The following is a 19,797-nucleotide window of genomic DNA, read 5'->3' on the forward strand; positions in this document are numbered from 1 at the left end:
CTACCAGAAATATTGATTCTTACCACCCAGAGAAGATTTATGTCACTTTACCAGCCTCTGGATGCAATATCCTGCCCAAGCTACTTTTACCAGTTCTAACAATTTCCTTGTCAGTTTGTGTTTTCTATGTATGTGGCCACTCCCACTGCACATTTCTGCACCTAACACTACTACATTCCTCACCAAATGCACTGCCAGCTGTGAGAGGGCCCATGGCACACTCATGAGCAATTTACTTACTTGCACCTACCCAGTAATGTGTATCCCTTACTTCCCTCTGAAGACAATAGCAAAACATCATGAGATGCATCCCACAAACCACTGTAAGCACTGGGCATCATTCCGGTTCCATGACCAATCAGCCATCATTTACAACTAATATTTTTTTTCATGCACACAAACACACCTAATCAATTTGCAGAGATGGCTCTTGTTAAAGGTACAGAACACCAGTGGGGCTCTAAAGTGAAGAAATGGAAACAAGTTATTTGACAGTAGGTTCCTGTATCATTCACCAACAAGAAACTATTTGAGACTTACCAGGAATTCAGTTTCAGCACATATAAGCATCGCTACATGCAAAAATACTGACACATTGTCTTAGACGTACTCTTACTATGGCATCAGTAAATACCAACAAATTTTGCAGATCATTAGTCCAGCCAAACTTCTCTGTGGTTTAAGCGTTCAATGGTGTTGGATTTATGCCTATGCTGATCTCTGTACACTGCTATGCAGAGTAAGCAGAGGAACATGAGTTGAATGGTGCCTTCTGTAGCTCCAAGTGACATGAGGGGCACTGGATGGTATGGGTGCTCAGGGATAGGGGTTGTTGCCTAACACTAAATTGACCAGTAATCTGTGCGGTAGTGTTCTCGCTTCCCACGCTCGGGTTCCTGGGTTCGATTCCCGGCGGGGTCAGGGATTTTCTCTGCCTCGTGATGACTGGGTGTTGTGTGCTGTCCTTAGGTTAGTTAGGTTTAAGTAGTTCTAAGTTCTAGGGGACTGATGACCATAGATGCTAAGTCCCATAGTGTTCAGAGCCATTTTTTGACCAGTCATCTACTGCAATTTGGTCCTTTTGCTAAAACCCACAACAGTCAATGACAATCCCAGTCATCATCACATTATTACCCAGGCAGAGGCAGTTTTCCATAAATTGTGTTTCACACAGAATGCCCTTGATAAGGCACCATCTGAGAAGCTGAGAGGCTGCCCAACAAAGAAATGGATTTTACTGCATGTTGGGAACCTACTATCAGTTCACAATCAGATATAAAGATATTGTCCATCTTCCCCATCCTATTCTACATTGTCATTCTAACTACCTATAAAAGGTCTGACAACATTACAGTCAAGTAAGAAGTTGAACTATTCCACTCACTATAGTGATGAGAGTGCTCTGTCTTCAACAACACAGCTCTCTGAATTCAGTGGCTCATGAGTGGATAAATACAGTAAAATTCGTATAGGTACATAAGGAAAATCTCCAACAAGCTATGACAAAAATTAAAGAGCAATGATAATAAACACTAGCGCAACCTCTGTAAGCGTCGGAAAAGATGTATTTTGCTACGCCGGAAGGTGAATGACAAATGATAAAAGCCTCATTCATTTTCTCTTGTCAATTATTACATAGACTCTGTCTTTAGTTCTTGTAGGGAGAAGACATATTTTTTTGTGAGAAGTGTGTAGTGTACACTGTGTTGCCTGACTAATAATTTTGATGGAAGTATGAAGTGTGAGAGTTCTTTTTAGTGCAAAACCATGAAAGTTTTCTTTTCTTCTGCACATTATGCTGTCATGTCACTGTAGCTGCCTGCATCTGAAGAAGGTCTGATAAAAATCAGTATTGTATTCACGGTCAAAAATGAGAAGTACTTATGGTGGAAGAAAAAGCATGTAACTAAATTCTCAATGGCATAAAGAAAGCAAAATCGACATAAGTTCACACTACTACTGACTTACAATTTACAAGATTTGTAAATTAAGATTGAAAGACAATTAATTCACATCAAAATTTAAAAGAATAGAATTTGATGGTATTGTGGTTGATTTGATTAATAAGAAAAGTAATTGTGATAATAGTAATAATAATAATAATAATAATATGCACACATACCATGCAGTATCATTCATATTATAAGGTCATCATTAAGGCTGAACACACACAGATGCCGAGTCTATATTAGTAACATACACTCTACGTTGCAGAGCATATATCTCATTACAATATCAGTAAGTTTCAAATCTTGCCCATAATATGAGTACTTTGGATCCTTGCTTCTAATGCAAGTGATTCAAAACTTTGCAGATAGGAAACTGTTCCACAGTATGTGCTTACTTCCTGTCCACTATTCAGCCCTGCTGTAGGCACTATCTTCCACCTTCTTTTTCCCTTATTTTCTGCCACTGTCTTATCCTTCTTTTAACATTTTATTTAATTTTTACTTTCCACCTCATTTTACATTTATTGGTGTATATTTTGTCATTGCATTTTCCCCTCCATTACTTAACTCTTCATATTGAGACAGGCACAAACAATTGTCCCCATGGAACTTAACTGCTCATGTTGCTGAGGCATTGGAGTGTTAGGACATTATGTGACTATTGTAACTGTACATTCCTCATGCCTGCACTGCCATAGAGCAGATGTGAGTCTCTCATACGAGACATGTCAGGCACATGATGCCATTACTACAGAGCCTTCAGAATCTACAAATCTGATAAGCCAAAGCCAGTTTAGACAATGAAATATCTTATGTGAGTACTTGCTAGTAATAACTTTATTGTTACAATACATGTATTCTCTGCTGCTCTCTACCAATAATATGGCAAACATGAACAAATTCTAGACTTATGGTTGTTAAATTCCCAGTTCATCCTAAATTAACTTTAATTATTAATCACATGAATCATCAGGGTGTAACTGTATATTTGCAGACAAGTGCAAGAAACCTGAGATAGATGAAGAAGCTTCTGCAACTTCCAAGAAGTTGTGCAGCCAACCACTTTACAAATTTAAACAGCATGGTTAAGGATGGCAGACAATACACTGATATGTTCCAACTTGGAACATGTTTTGCAATCATATTTTACTGCCACAGAAGATAGCTTCCAGAATGAATTTTCATTCTGTGGTGGAGTGTGCATTGACCTGAATCTTCCTGGCAGATTAAAGCCATGTGCCAGAATGGGACTCAAACATGGGACCTTTGCCTTTTTTTGTGAACAAGTGTTCTAGTTCTAATAACTGGGTTATCCAAGCGTAACTGATGACCTGCCCCTACAGATTTATTTCTGCCAGTTTGAAATGCAGGAAATGAGATACAGACATAAGCATAGTTGTGAGGGTGGGTCATGAGTCAGACTTGTATAGCTCAGTTGGCAGAACACACGCCATAAAAGGCAAAAGACCCAGATAAAGTTCTGGTCCAGGACACAGTTTTAATCTTCCAAGAAGTTTTAAACCAGCACACATTCTTCTGCAAAGGGAAAATTAATTCTGGAAACATCTCCTAGGCTGTAGCTAAGCCATGTCAGCAGTTGCCCATGAAAGGCAAAGCTCGCAGGTTCAGGTCTCAATCTGGCACACAATTTTAATCTGTCAGGAAGTTTCAAGAAGAAGAGTGTTCTATGAGTATTATGCAATAGGACATCAACAAACACAGCAATACCAACAATTTGAGATAATTTCGTATGTATACATTCAAACTGCAGGAAGAACTCATTACACTTTCATGGTCAAGTTCGCTCTTCAATACATCACAGCTTCTCCCCATCTCCATACACAGCCTCCAGCCCCTTGCCTAACCAACACCAGTAAGCTAAATGAAGTGTCTGTCTACTGAAGAGATAATACTGCAGATATTACTTCCCACAATGACAGTATGCAAGATGTTGAGGAAACCCTCTGATGTCTTCATCCACGCGCTATCTGTTTGGGCAGTACTATTAGCTCAGAGGATCGTTTTTCTGTGCTATCACACATTTATTAAGTTGCCAATTAAATAGGACTGTTTCAAGACAAACAGGATGTTCAGCTGGATGCTGATAATGCATCTTTAGTCTGAGGGTAAATACCAATAACCAAGCACGAAATCCACCTTTAACGTTTGTCTCTGTTCAGCCATCCTGATCTAGGTTTACTTAAATCTTTTCAGGTAAATGCTGGGATGATTCCTTCATCAAGGCCACAGCTGGCCATCTGCCCTATCCTCCTTAAGCACACTTTTATATTTTATAGGAATTTATATTTTTGAGATATTTACTTTCATTGTTTTTGCAACAAATTCTATATCGTCGTAAGATTATAACTGAATGAATAAATGAATGAAGTGAAATGAAATGTTGCCATCACATGGGATCAGACATCTTGCATATACAACATATGGTTGTAAACTGTCAAGCACTGGAGCCCAGAGACAGATGCAGTTATTTCAACAAGTTCAAGTAAAAAAAATACTAGGCTGGATTTTTTTTTTTTTTTTTTTTCATGTAATACACTATTTTCCTGTCATTGGTCTTGTGTTGAAGTCAGGTATAATAAGTCACAAGGAAAACTAAATGAAAGCAAGGATCTAGTTATCGCTACATTTCAAAGAGGACCCAGATCAGCTGTCTTTTGCATACTTGCATCAACAGTCAAAATGAATTTCTTGAATGAGAACATTTTTCCTGCATACGCTGTACTTATTATCACTCTAGCATCTGACCAAGGGATCAAAATTTTCCAGTTGTTATAGTAATTTTGCATAAAAACAGCCTGTACAATAAAAGTTTCTCACACACAAATTCAAATTTCCAATCATCCTGAACAACTGGGATTCAGTTCTAAGGTTATTATCTTAGAAACAACCAACTAGTTCAGCAAGGCTCAATGTCACTGATGAAGAATTGTTCTCGGTAATCACTATGGACAACACTGCTGAGGGTATTTCTATTCCACCACCAACATTCCATGACTTGATTAAGAAACAATATTGGCAAGTGTTGTACATTCTGCTGCAATTTTCTGAGTTCATTAGCCACAGATAATGCAGAAAGATAGATAGTTCAGGAGGAAATGGAGAACATGCATCATCCCAGAGGATCCCAGATTCCTTCCTGTAGTTCCAATGGGGAAAAAAATCAAGCACATGGCATGCTGTGTCTGTCTACAACAGCCAACCAAATCACAAGAAAAGAGTGTCTACTTTTTGCCACGAAACAACTATAGCCTGTGCTGTTTGAAGAGAGCAGAGCATTACTTGCCCACAGATTCACAGACAGAGAATTGGCAAACAAGGCTGACAAGACTGAGCAAGAAGATACTGATTTCACAACACTTAATGATCATCATGAATTCAAAGTTGTACCATTTTATCTATGTAGTGCTTTAGATACTTCAAAAACAACAATGAATAACTTGCATCAATACCTTGTAACACATGGCATCTTTTCTAGTGATATAACAAGGTCATTTTTTCAGTGACATCTCAAAACCATTACAGCCACTTGACAACCATGCTGAAATGGACTTCACTTGAATTCAAAACAGTTTCTGTTCCACATAACATTCTAAAAATAAGAAATTTTCTCCAACCGCTACATGAATTTCTGCAAGGACACACAAATTTTCTTGGGGCGATGAACAAGAATGATCGTTTTGCTACTTTCTAGATGCTGACATTGTGCCCAGTCATGGGACTGTATACTAAGATAACACTGCACACTGATGTTAGCGGTTCCACAATAGCTACAATTTGAATACCATTTTAAGAAGTTAAGTTTTTGTTTATGCCAGCAGAGTACTCCTCAAGACTGGGAAGAATTATCCTATGAAAAAATAAATAAATAAATGCCTTACAGTCCTTAGGACAATGAGTAATTTCCGACCATATTTGCTTTGTAGATTAATCACTGTTGTAACAGACCAACAGTCCTAAACGCTAGCTGACATACCTGAAGGATCTGTCAAGAAGACTGACAGTACTAAACTGAGCCTTCAGGTGCGTGGCATAACAGTGGTATGCGAAGTGGACACAAACACAAGGACACCAAATGTCTTTCGAGGAATCCATTGAGGGCATGGAGAAATGCAATGACACCTAGCCATCCGTGCATAGCGCATCATTACTCAACAATTCAGGATCCAATAAAGAAGACTACAGATGTCTTAGAATGGGAGGAAGGAGTCAAAGGAGGATTCTGGTCACTGACCTGAGGGGTAGGTCCACAAAGTCTAAACATGGGTACTGTTACATAACAATGAGTGTTAGAAACCTCACCTGTCACTCTACCAGTAAGGTTATACTGACGGTCAAAGCTCTGGAAATCTATAGTTTCTTGTGGGTGACATAATTTTGAAAGATGGAGGGCAATATAAAATAATTTTAGATTGTGGGAAGAAAGTTTCAGACAAAGCTGATTCAGCAATAATATCATACTGCATCACCCAAAGATGCCTAACATTGGCAGATGAAATTAATAGATTGCTACAGATGATAGAGATTTCGGTACATACTGACTAACATGCCAGTCAAAAACAGTACAGCAATGTAAGTTATTAAGGGTTTCATGCTGTTTTTCCTGCTACATGGTCAGAAGACCAAAATGAAACTGGATACATTGTTTCTTTCTGCTTCGATTTAATGATGGCCAATTTAACACAATAATCCATGAGTATCAGCAAAACTAGAAAAGCAAGACAGTGGTTAAGTCAAGTACATTCAGTAAAACAATACACATGCAAAACAAATATTATCAGTGTTCTGTTTATGCACATGTGAAATTACATGCTACTTCATCATTATGTCACTGGTCAAAGGTGAATTTTGATATTGGTAGGTCCCCATGCCTACAACAAAATTGAGAAGTTTGTAACAACAAACACTGACCACTTCTACACAAAGCACCAACCAGTGAGTTACAGACCTAGTAACTTAGTATGGATTTTTATGCCAATAAAGAAACTTGGGCCACAAGAAAAATTACTTAAGACACCTAGACAGATTAAAAATATGTGCTGGTAAGTGACTTGAAACCTGGGATCCTTGCCTTTCACAGGCAAGTGCTCTACCAACTGAGCTATCCAAGCATGACTCACAACCCATTTTCACAGCTTCACTTCCACTAGTTTCCAAACTTCCTGCCTGCATGCTGGAAAATGGTAAAAGTGCACTTACAGTGTCAGCGGACTTTTGCATTGCTTACTTGCAGTTGGTAACTATTAGCACAATAATATGTACAGTGTATGAAATTACATGACAGCATAATGGAATACACTGTGCAGAATGTTGCCAGAATATTCTGTAGAATTTAAACAGTACTCTTACATTCCTGGATTACCACAACCATGGAAATAGATACTTTCGAAAATACCCCACAAAGTTTTTGAAACAATCACTCGGCTATGCTAGAGATCAGCCTGCCACCACAACCTGTTTTCTTCCAGTCACATTTGTTGGCTTTGCCAACTCACAACCAAACTGTAACATTCCACCTAACCCATACCTCGAGCTATGCTACACATCAGTCTGTCACCACAACCAGTTTTCAAACAAGTATGTTCATTGGCTTCACCAACTCACAGCCACACTATAAAATTGGAATGCTAAACAACCCTGCCATGTTCAGAGAAACATACAACACAAGAAATGCATATGAAAACCAGTACTCAACTTTGCTATCCATAATAATGAGATCAATCACTGGCAAGCTCATGCTATCCATGTCAAAAACAAAAGTAATCAATTTGTACCTTTCGCAGAAAGAAGGCATTAGATTCAGCGGTTCTCTCTGGCTATTGTATACTATCACCGTACTGGCTACAACCAACAGCAGCACACAGCCTTAGAGCCACTGACAACCTAAGTGTACTTTAGTCCTAGAAAATTACTTACATTATAGTAAAATTTCATTTGCCCTCTCAAAATATTGGCAAAAACTTAAACATCTGGGCTTCAAATTTTGTTATTAAAAACACTGAACACCAGAGAACAATCTGTCAGTTACCTTGCTGTTTTTAAGTGCAGCTTATTATCCAAACAAATTAATAGCATTAGAATACTTCCAGTGTAGTTGATTTAACAGTCATGCAGTAGCCAACGAACATCGCACAAAAACTGTAAAGTAACCAACCAAGGATCAAAATTTAAAGTTTGCCTAATTTTGACTGATCAGCTTGAAAATTATCTTGAGTTAATTTTACTGGTAGCTGTGCTCTTTAGCATACAAGATATTTACTGGAACAAGTTAGGTTACAGCACACACTTTCACATACTCTTCACAGATTGGCTGTCATTTTAAGACTGTAGATGCACAACAACTGCATTTCAGGTCTATTGCCACCTGGATTTGAAGGACCAAATTTTACTTAATTTGACATCTCCTATGCTGCTCTAACCTTATAAGATATTTTTTCTGGACCTTTATAACTGAGCACATTTTATTCCATGATAATAAAATTTAGAAATAAAGTTTATTGATCATAAGGACAACAGTGAACACACTGCAGCTGATTATCTGAGTATGTTAAGGGATTATGAATAAGAACACTGACTTTTTGGCTTGTTATAGTGACTTAATGGCTCTAGCACATTCCACACTAACCAATCATGTACATGCTCTGTGGAACAGAAGAAACTTGAACTGATGTTTCTGCCACTTGCTCAGTAGGAAAAGAATATGTAAACAAAGCAACAGTGAAGAAATAAATTTGTAACAAAAAAAGATATACAGCTGCCACAGTTGCAAAATGGACATTAAATAAAAAATTGATGTAAGCGAAGTATCACATGAACATGCCTTAAACAACAGAAGTATATGGATTAACAGTACAGTCAGCAATATAAGGAATCAAAACCAATAGCTATATTTTGCTTTACTCTCAATGCCTATCACATCTTACTGAAATATTACATACTGGGATGAAAGAGAGAGAGATTGTGAAGTGAAGCATAAAATTTTATTTTCCATGTGCTTTGCGCATTTTGTAATCTTTAAGCAGCTTCACAGGGCTCTTCCTGATCTTACAATGCCCCCGACTTTGATACTCTGTAGCCCCTAGCAATCTTTGGTCAGATGCATCATACAGCATGGTCTTTAATAACAGTTAGCTATATTGAATGTATTATGCCTACTGATTGAAATCTGTTCCTCAGAAGACTGTCTGAAGACATTTAGGCCTGATAATTTTGTTTGAGGTGATATATAGTTAGAAATAAACAGGAGAACATGGTTTTTACAATTGATAGGGAAGTGCATGATTGCATTGTTAAACTTTTAACAATATGTACAATATCAGATCTACTACTGAACGTACTAATAAGCTAAATTTTTTCTCCTGAGGTATAATCACTCAAAACTATAGCTGCCAGGGGAACTAAACCCACACTGTGACATCATTCCAGTGAACTATTGTAACTACTTGTTCTGATATAAAATGAGTCAGTACTCATGAGAATGAAACTGTTTCAACACACCACAGACAAAATAGCTTCAATAGAGTTGTCAACAGTGGACACACACTGAACAGAAGAGCAGATTCTAAATGTCCGGAAAAAAACAAACCAACAAACCACAAAATTTCATGACTCATTGTACACGTTGTTGTTGTGGTCCTCAGTCCAGAGACTGGTTTGATGCAGCTCTCCATGCTACTCTAACCTGTGCAAGCTTATTCACCTCCCAGTGCCTACAGCAACCTACATACTTCTGAATCTACTTAGTGTATTCATCTCTTGGTCTCCCTATACGATTTTTACACTCCATGCCGCCCATCCATACTAAACTGGTAATCCATTGATGCCTAAGAATATGTTTATTTATTTATTGGTCCAAGAATCAGTTTTGTACATTGTTTGTACATGTGATATAGGACACAGGTAAACCTAGTTAGTTTACAATACAGCAGTCATTTTGACTACATTGTTGACATAATAAAAATGCATAATAATGTAGGCTGGTGTACTACATTGCTTCTACATGTGATAATAGCATTTATTAAGTGAGATTACATGATGAGCACAATGTAAGCTATATTATGAATTGACAATTAGTGAAATTTGGTAAATGAGGTTTACTTATTACGATGATCCATAAATCGGACAAAGAACAGAAGCAGTGGTCAAGCAAGAACTGTTTTAACTTTACTTTAAATGCATTTAATGTTGGTATGCATTTTAGGTAAGAAGGCACATAGTTATATAACATAGCTCCAGAATGATACACTCCTCTTTTGCATAAATTTGTATTTACTGTGTTCCTGTGTAGGTTCATCTTCATTCTAGTTTCATATGTGTTTATATCATAATTATGTTTGAAGAGATTTTCCTTTTTTAAGATGCTCCCTATTGTGAAAATTAGTATTCCGTATATATACAAACAAGGCAGTGGCAATATTTTCAGAGGTTTAAAAGGGGATCTACAGGAATCCTTACATTTAGCTTTTTTTTATCACCCTGGTAATCTTTTTCTGTATTTTGAATGTTTTTGTAGTATTTGTGGAATTCCCCCAAAAAATTATTCCGCACATAAGTAGCGACTGTATACAGCAATGATACATTGTCAGCACTGATGAGCAGCTTGTATTTTGAGTGAGGATTCTAACAGTATATGCTAGTGAATTCAGTCTCTTATTTAAATTATTTAGGTGTACCTCCCACTTCAGATCTGCCTGAACCTGAACACCTAGAAATTTTTTATGACTGACCTAAAAACTGACCCCTTCTTCTAGTCAAGTTATGCCACAAATTCCTCCTCTCCCCAATTCTACTCAGTACCTCCTCATTAGTTACATGATCTACCCATCTAATCTTCAACATTCTTTTGTAGCACCACATTTTGAAAGCATCTATTCGCTTCTTGTCTAAACTATTTATTGTCCATTTTATTGCATTGTTTCTCTTCCTAGAAAATAAGTCTTGGGGGGGGGGGATTCAGAATTCAAATATTGCCACACAAGCACACAAAGCCATAGCTACGACGCTGATGTTATAACAGAAGGTTTTCTTTGGCTCAACTAACCAATTTATCAATTTTATTTTTGTTCCTAAATTAATCAGTATTAATAACAGCAAATAACTCATTTATGCTGATAAAGCACAGTTCAAAAAGCTCCGCCAACATCAAGAGGCTGAAAGAATTACATCCGCTTTTCTCCATATCTGATGTGGGGGAGGGAGAGAGGGGAAGTTAATTTTTGAGACGTTAAGTAGTCCTATATGTGTTTGTGTAGAACACAGTAAAAAACCATTGAAGATGTTCATAAGGCCAAGGATGGAGAGAAAGAAACAAGTACTTTAGTGAAGTAGCCTGACACTATAATCTGTCTTGAGGGAAAAGCTTACATTTCTGATAAACCAAAACAATCACAGTTTTCCATGCAATTATTAAACAGAGAAGTGTTACTAAAGTATCCAATGAACATTGCAATTTCTCAACTCAGTTGAATCACAGTTTATCTCTACTTAACGTTGTTCCTGATCTGATACATAAAAACGTACCTTAGACCACAGAACTGAAATAGCATTTGCATAAAAACAACATACATTTTACTATGAATACATGCAAACTGTAAATAAGAATCTCACACGTACTGGTCTGCAGTTTATTAACATATCCTTAGCTGGTATTTGGATGTAATCTGTGTTGTTATTCATTTATAACAACTAGTAATACTGTGGATCAACACATTTCAATCAAGCACAGTTTACTAGGCTTCTTACTGTGCCAAAGAGCATGTACACTTCATTGCCTTGGAGAAAAGAAGCTAGGAGAAACTTAGTTCTCTGCATTGCCTGGAACAGATACGGTAAGTTGCTGTATTTACCTTAAAGTGTGCGCTTTTCAGTATGTTGGACAGTTCTTGTGCATCTCTGCTTCTTGAAGATTCGCAGTTCTTTGCTACGTCGGTGGCAAGCTTTAAACCACTTGTAGACACTGGCTGAGCAGGAGTTTCAGGATCCTCGAGTCTATCCTGAACCTGAAACAAATCAACGCAAATATCAGTAAACAGAACGCTGTTTTGAACTAAAGTACTTTTGGTCTCGCGCACTATATTTTTTCCTTATTTTAAATATGTGCTAAACACTGATCACACTGGTTAAAACTAGTTACATTCGCACGGCTAGTCGACCTAACGCTGGTACGCGTACGTTTAAGCTTCCAATGGTAAGCACAAAAAAATGGTCAAGGAGAGAAATAAAATCTTTCATATTCAAACAACTTGACGTAAAGTTCCCGCCGCAAACTTACTTCCCAAGAAAGGGCCGCACCCACGTCCGTAAACCACTTGCAAGAAAATATAATAGCTTTCATTGCATATTCAGCCAGAGCTTCTTAAATACGTTAACATTACCTGCTATTTCACAATACACTCCAGCCACGAATACTACAAGGTAGACATAATCCACGCTTTACGTATTGAACAGTTTGTCAACCTTCTCCTTTGACTCATCACTCACAAACTCCGCTAGGCACCTGGCTACACGCTGCTATGTAACAAGCATGGATCCACGCCGCAGGTGCAGGATCTAGCGTACCAGGAACGCTGCGCGATTGCTTCCTTCTCTCCTTCTCCTCTTCCCCCCCCCCCCCCCCCCCGCCCCCGCCCCCGCCCAAACTACTTCATCAAAATACAATTAATCAATTACTAGCGCATGCACTAGCGTCGTCACAAAGAAATAATGCATACAATCAAATATTTACAGTTGTAATTACTAACAATTGTACTACCACACCCATGGCTGTCACAGCAGCCAGAAGAGTGGAGCGTACCAAACTATGTAAATATCGGGCTGGCACTCACGTCCCACCCCTGATACACCCAACACCATTTAGAAAGCTTTTTCATAACTGAACAAGATGTTTATTCTAGACTCAGACAGATGAGTTACACAGATTCCGTCCCGGTGAGGGGTGTGGGCAGGGGTGATGGAGTCAGGGAGAGCATTCGGCCGCCAACTGTCAATAACATTGGCTCAACCCATATAAAAATGTGAACCCCGTATATAGTTGGGAAAAGGCAAGAAACAAGACTCACACAATGATCTGCTTGGCTAGGAGTGACGACTGCTTTCTTCTTGTAATCACAAAGGATTCTAAATTAAAAAATTTCCATCCACTTCTTTTAATTATTTAAAAGTGACCTTATATTCCATAAACTCCTACTCTTTGCTTTTTGGTACCACACTACAAAAATGAGTGCAGTAATGCAATAGCCTGTAGACGTTTGGTTATGTACGAGACTCAGATGTCCGGAAGAAGACAAGATAGGACTCAACAGCCTATTAGTTAGTTGGTTACTTGTTCACGACAAAAGTTATGATGTGGACCTCGTTAGCATAGCAAACATAAAATAATTACTTACAACTAAATAAAAAATAACATTCGTATGGCCGCATTCTGGCCTTTCACGGCTTTTAATTTATTTATTTATTTATTATTTTTTGTGATGGGCACACGCTTAGATAGAACAAGGGTAGAAGCGTCAGTTTAGATACTGCATAAGCATATGGACTTTTCTGGACGTTAAAATCCATGGTATTCTACGATCTTTCATTCTGGTGTCAATATTCAGTTTCAGTACTTCTCCTATTATCTTTCTAAGCCAAACTTCGATCTCCTAGCAAAATGAAATCCTCCGAAATATGTGTAACTGTTTTCGAAGCCTTAATTATTATGTATGGATTGTTAGCCGAAATACATGACACATTATCTGCTGCCTGAAAAGGATTATTATTAGTTTTTACCATGGTCATGTTACACTAAAGCTCAGTTTAACGTTAAATAATTTCATTTATTTATTTATTCATCCAGGGATCATCTTAGGATGCTATGGGCTTGCCGCGCGGGATTAGCCGAGCGGTCTAGGGCGTTGCTGTCATGGACTGCGCGGCTGGTCCCGGTGGAGGTTCGAGTCCTCCCTCGGGCATGAGTGTGTGTGTTTGTCCTTAGGATAATTTAGGTTAAGTAGTGTGTAAGCTTAGGGACTGATGACCTTAGCAGTTAAGTCCCATAAGATTTCACACACATTTGAACATTTTTTTGCTATGGGCTTTGTTATCATAATACCACGAAAATAAATAGCTCCAATATACACACAGACTACACAATATCTTCGTGGATATTTCATTGAGAGCCGGTCGGAGTGGCCGTGCGGTTCTGGGCGCTACAGTCTGGAACCGAGCGACCGCTATGGTCGCAGGTTCGAATCCTGCCTCGGGCATGGATGTGTCTGATGTCCTTAGGTTAGTTAGGTTTAATTAGTTCTTCAGGCGGGAACCGCGCGACTCCTACGGTCGCAGGTTCGAATCCTGCCTCGGGCATGGATGTGTGTGATGTTCTTAGGTTAGTTAGGTTTAAGTAGTTCTAAGTTCTAGGGGACTGATGACCTCAGATGTTAAGTCCCATTGTGCTCAGAGCCATTTGAACCATTTGTCTTTCTGACTTGTAAGTAGTTCCAGTAACGGACAGGAAGTTGCTTCCACATTCACTTCGTAACAAACAGACAAACTAATTGACAGCACAACACAACAGTAACTCTGCTATGACTTTCATGCTATGACTTTCACTTTACTGTAGGGGCTACACATTATTATTATTATTATTATTTTCTTCAACAAAATGAACGTCAAAAGGCAGCTGCACAACAATTTTAATTTCACTTTACCGATTTCTATACATTAATCTATTATCTTCAGAAATTTAATACAGGATAAAGCCATAGGTAAGCAGATATCAAATACAGATAGGACGATAAAGACGTCCTACAAAGAATTAGTACCAAAATGTGTACATTTTGCGATGTGTCACAGTTTATTGTATTTTAACGAAAATATGCGATTGTTCTGTTGCTCAACTGTTGTGTATTACTTTTAACAATTTTTAGATAGTTTTCTGATGTTCAACTACTGTATATATCTTTTTAACAAACTTTTGATATCTTTACTTATTTTCCGTAGAAAATCTTTATCGTTCGATTGTTTACCTACGCTTTAAGCCTGAATCAAACTTCAGAAGATGACAGATTAATCTGTTGAAATTAGTAAAGTGAAATTAAAATTTTAATGCAGCTGACGGCTGGTTTCTATTTTGATGAAGAGGATTCACACCGCGACTGCTGAACATCAGCTACGTACAAAGCATAAACTTATTAACATTAGTCGCAGTGGTCAGACACAAAACACTGGCAGCCTGAATCGTCTCAATTTCTGTATGTCCAGAGGTAAGAAGTCCAGCATCCACTGATTTAGAAATAAGTGCGCACATCTTATTTTGATTGATTTGAAATGAGGGTCCAGGGTACGCTTGAAACAAATGTCGCTAAGGAATGGAGTGGTGCAGAGAAAGCGTGATTAGTAAACGAGTGCCTACCCTCTATGTGGATGGTTAACATACTTTCCTGAGAAGGATCTGTGGGTAGCACTCGAGATGCGCTGAGAATCGCTTCATCATTCTATACAAAAAATGGGGATGTTATGTTAGAAATAAGCATTACCACCTGTCTCAGTGAGCCATTTGTTAGTGGTTCAGCGAAACACCTACAAAAACTAAAAATGATTTATCTTTTGACATTTTAAAAATAAAAGTGTTCATAGAAAAATGTTTTTCATTCTAAAGTTCAGATAGGTGCTAATGTTGATGACAATGGGAGGTGGTCGTGGAGGGGGGGGGGAGGAGGAGGAGTACTAGTTAATATATCTTTAGATTAAGGGTAATAGTCTCAGGAAGATTGGGAACCACTGCCATAACAGCTCGGAAGTTCCAAACTCGCCGCTAGAGGGACACGGTTGCACACGTGACGACAGAGCGAGTACTGCACTCACAAGGGAACCTCCCCATCGCACCCCCCTTAGATTTAGTTATAAGTTGGCACAGTGGATAGGCCTTGAAAAACTGAACACAGATCAATCAAGAAAACAGGAAGAAGTTGTGTGGAACTATAAGAAATAAGCAAAATATACAAACTGAGTAGTCCATGCGCAAGATAGGCAACATCAAGGATAACGTCAGCTCAGAAGCGCCGTGGTGCCGTGAATCATAAGAAGATTCCGTGGGCTAGGGAGAGCCGGCACGGTAGCTCAGCGTGTTCGGTCAGAGGGTTAGCTGCCCTCTGTAATAAAAAACTGAGTTAATGGATCAATAATGAACGAACGAACGAACAACTGCAACGAACAACTGCAACGAACACTAACGAACAAAATGAGATTAAAAGAAAAAAAAGGGGTAGCGTCTTTGATTCATAATCAAAACGTCTTCGGTCCCGCGTTCGATCCCCGCCACTGCCTAAATTTTACAACAACAAAAAAGTGAAATGTTTACTTTCTTTATGTTCAGACAATTATTATCTGTCCGTCCGTCCGTCCGATGCGAGGTAACTGCGCCGCAGTATGGGGACGCTACACCTAAACAAACATCGAAACACACGTCAGTCGACTACAGCGCACGGAAGAGAGAGTATTTCTGCAAACGAGGCTCCCTGGCTGGCAGTTGACTGTTCGCTACTTTGGACGAGAGTGCATTAAATACGTGAGATGTTTTCCGTGGGCAATATGAGTCCAGTAAATATAGCTCGCGACTTTAAAAACGAGGTCAATGAATATTTTCCGAACTGTAAGTTTCCGGTGTGATCGCAAAACACAGACACTAAACTCGTTACAGTGAACAGAGACGTCAATGAACGAACGGACAGATCATAACTTTGCGAAAATAAAGAAAGTAAACTTCTCACTCGAGGGAAGACTTGAACCAAGGACCTCTCGTTCCGCAGCTGCTCACGCTAACCACGGCGTTACGGAGCTAACACTCTCCTTGATATTGCCTGTCTTGCGCATGTACTACTTAGTTTGTATATTTTGCTTTTTTTTCATAGTTCGACACAACTTCTTCCTGTTTTCTCGATTGATCTGTGTTCGGTTTTTCAAGGCCTATCCACTGTGCCAACTTATAACTAAATCTGAGGGGGGGGGGGGGGGGGTGCGATGGGGAGGTTCCCTTGTCAGTAGTGAAGCCACGACACGTTAATACCCAGATTTTATTCGTCTAGTATCTGAAAATGAGAGCACTCACTGACTTGCAGTACACAAGTTCAAACCCTTACCAAACTTTTTCTCGCTGACAACCTCCGCAAAATGATGGAGAGAAAAAAAGTTTATCGCTTACTACATTTTCGCCGTTCATACAGTAAAACTACCGCACCAGGCACGACATTTTAATTTACACTGGTGTCAAAAATTAAAGTAACAAAGAGAAATTTTGTAAGGTTGCTTTTATTTTGCCCCAAAACAGTAGAAACAAGTGATAATGAAGTAGAAACAATGCGAAGAATTCAGAACGTAAACAACTGCAACATGCATAATGGTAGACAAAAATGTTCTTTGTTTTTTCCAACTTAACGGATTTGCACACACATTCCGACAATTGGTTAATGCGCTCAGTATGGGGTGTGACCCCCTCTGGCAACAATACAGGCCTGACAACGATGGGGCATGCTGTCATCAGTCTCATGTTGAGGCAATAACGACCATTCTTCCTGCAGAGCTGCTCGCAGTCTTGGAGAATGGTTGGTGGCTGCTGGCGTGATGCAAGCCGTCTCCCTAGTGCATCCAAGACAAGCTCTATGGGATTCAAATTGGAGGGCGAGCAGCCCACGCCATGCGTGCAATACCTTCCGTTTCCTAGAAAACATCAACCACCCATGCTCTATCAGGTTGAGCATTATCGTCCATCAGTATGAAGTCTGGGCCCACAGCACCTCGCAACAACCGCAGGTGAGGTGCCAGGATTTCGTCACGGTACTTGACAACAGTTAAACCCTGCCGAGTCACTCATGCGCTTTCATGAATAGGAGCTCGGTAGTAAACATACTCTCTGCCCACACCATTAAGGATCCTCCTCGATATCGGCCTCTTTCCAGAATGTTTGGGTCCCGAAATCGCGTTTCACATTCTCTCCAGATGTAAATCCATCGGAAATCACTCTCCAGAACAAATCGGGACTCATCTGTGATAACAACATTGGCCCATTGTTCGACTGTCCTGGTGGCATGTTGACGGTTCCACTCTAGATGTTCCATTCTGTGAAGATGCGTCAGAGCAGGTCTCCGACAATAAAGACCACTCTGCCGAAGTCTTCTGCACACCGTTTGCCTCGCTACAGCACGTCCAGTGGATGCTGCGAGGTCAGACGCCTGTTACCATGCAGTACTAAGGCGGTACCGTCGTGCCCTTACAGCTAAATTACGGTTCTCTCTCTCTCTGACGTTACACGTTGCAACTTCGGCCTGGTCTTCAGGATACAGCTGCGACCTCTATAAACTGTCCCCAGATCCGAGAAACAACAGAACGATTCACATTCAGCCATCGGGCCACGTCACTTTGCGACTGTCCTGCCTACATTCTTCCTACGGCCCTCTACCGCATAGAGCCGGGTAGGCGTCTTTTCTGCGCCACACTACACAGTCCGTGATTGCGTACACAGCGACTGTGGATGTGAGACTACCCGGTAAACACTTCCTGGTTTCATAAGTGCCCTGGCGTGATCATTGGAATGGTTGTCCGTTGACCGGAATGCCATTTTCCGTACAGAACAAGATCGCACAGGTAGTTTTCTCGTTGACAGTTTGTATGGTTATATCTTGAATTAGACACAGGAGGGGGAAATAACGGTTTGTTGCTTTAAATTTGGACACCAGTGTATTACCTCCTTGCTACTAACTGTATTCGCGACACGTTACTCAGACAGTATTCACAGATACCACTGAACGTACCTGAAAAATTATATCATTGCGTGATGCATAATTAAGGAGATACGACGTCATAAGCCTCGAGCTGTGTGAAAACGAAACTGCATGGCGAAATTTTCTAGAGATACAAATTAAATATGTGTACACATTTGTCTGAACTATATTAAATATACGTGACATGTGCGTATGTGGGCAAATCCACGCGTAAAAAAAGCTATTGCTAAACACGCGGATCAAGTTTCATCAAACTTATTTCTTACTATCTGGAAAGAGATACTGTGGGGTTGCAAACCAGCAACCTCCTACTGTGGTGTGAATGATAATTGGAGAGAGAAGATGGGGGGGGGGGGGGGCAAGAGATGGACAGATAGAGAGGGGGGGAAGGATGGAGGACGTGAACACGGATATGAGTGAGGAGAAAATGGACAGAGGGATGGGGAAGAGGAAATGGAGAGAGGAAGGGGAGATGGATGGATGGAGAGAGATGAAAGAAGCAAATAGATGAAAAGGAGAGGAACAGGAGGAAATAGTTGGCGGTGGGTGGAACAGGTGGACAGAGAGAGGGGGGAGAAGGAGATGGACAGAGAGAGAGGGGAAAGGAGGAGATGGACCAATAGAACACAAATAAATATATATCTGGGCAAAGCAGGTATAAAATAAAAAACAATTTCTGGTTAATATACATAATGTGCGAAATTAAATACGTCTAGTATCATAACTATAAGGTCATACGTATCTGGTGTATTGTGAGATTTGAGCAAGCATTGTCCAAAATATTCTGCCTAAATTTTGTTGTTGTTGTCGTCTACTACAAACATTAATATGCCGAAAATTGGTTGAAATACCTGCAAAATGTTTATAAAGTATTCTGCATGAACTGTGATAAACTGCAAAGATGTAAAAACATATTCAAAGGAAGTAGTGCTTGAAATAAACACGTGCTAATTTTCAAGTAATATGGAGCCGAAAAAGTACTCAGTGCTCTTAAAAAGGTTTAGGGCAAACGAATTATCATGTCAGAAGTACAAAACACATTTCCTTTACAGATATCTTTATCGAAAAAAAATGAA

General features: G+C 39.4%; 1 protein-coding gene across 5 annotated transcripts in view; it reads right to left on the reverse strand.

The window, feature by feature from the left end:
- Positions 1-19,797, reverse strand: part of LOC126457234 (protein PALS2) — a 341,045-nt gene that overhangs the window by 61,924 nt on the left and 259,324 nt on the right. For all 5 annotated transcript variants that reach the window (XM_050093366.1, XM_050093364.1, XM_050093365.1 and 2 more), the window contains one exon: positions 11,813-11,965. In XM_050093366.1, the coding sequence (XP_049949323.1) occupies positions 11,813-11,965 (153 nt within the window). The remainder of the gene's footprint in view (positions 1-11,812; positions 11,966-19,797) is intronic.

Source organism: Schistocerca serialis, chromosome 2, assembly GCF_023864345.2.
Source record: "Schistocerca serialis cubense isolate TAMUIC-IGC-003099 chromosome 2, iqSchSeri2.2, whole genome shotgun sequence".
Taxonomy (NCBI): Eukaryota; Metazoa; Arthropoda; class Insecta; order Orthoptera; family Acrididae; genus Schistocerca; species Schistocerca serialis.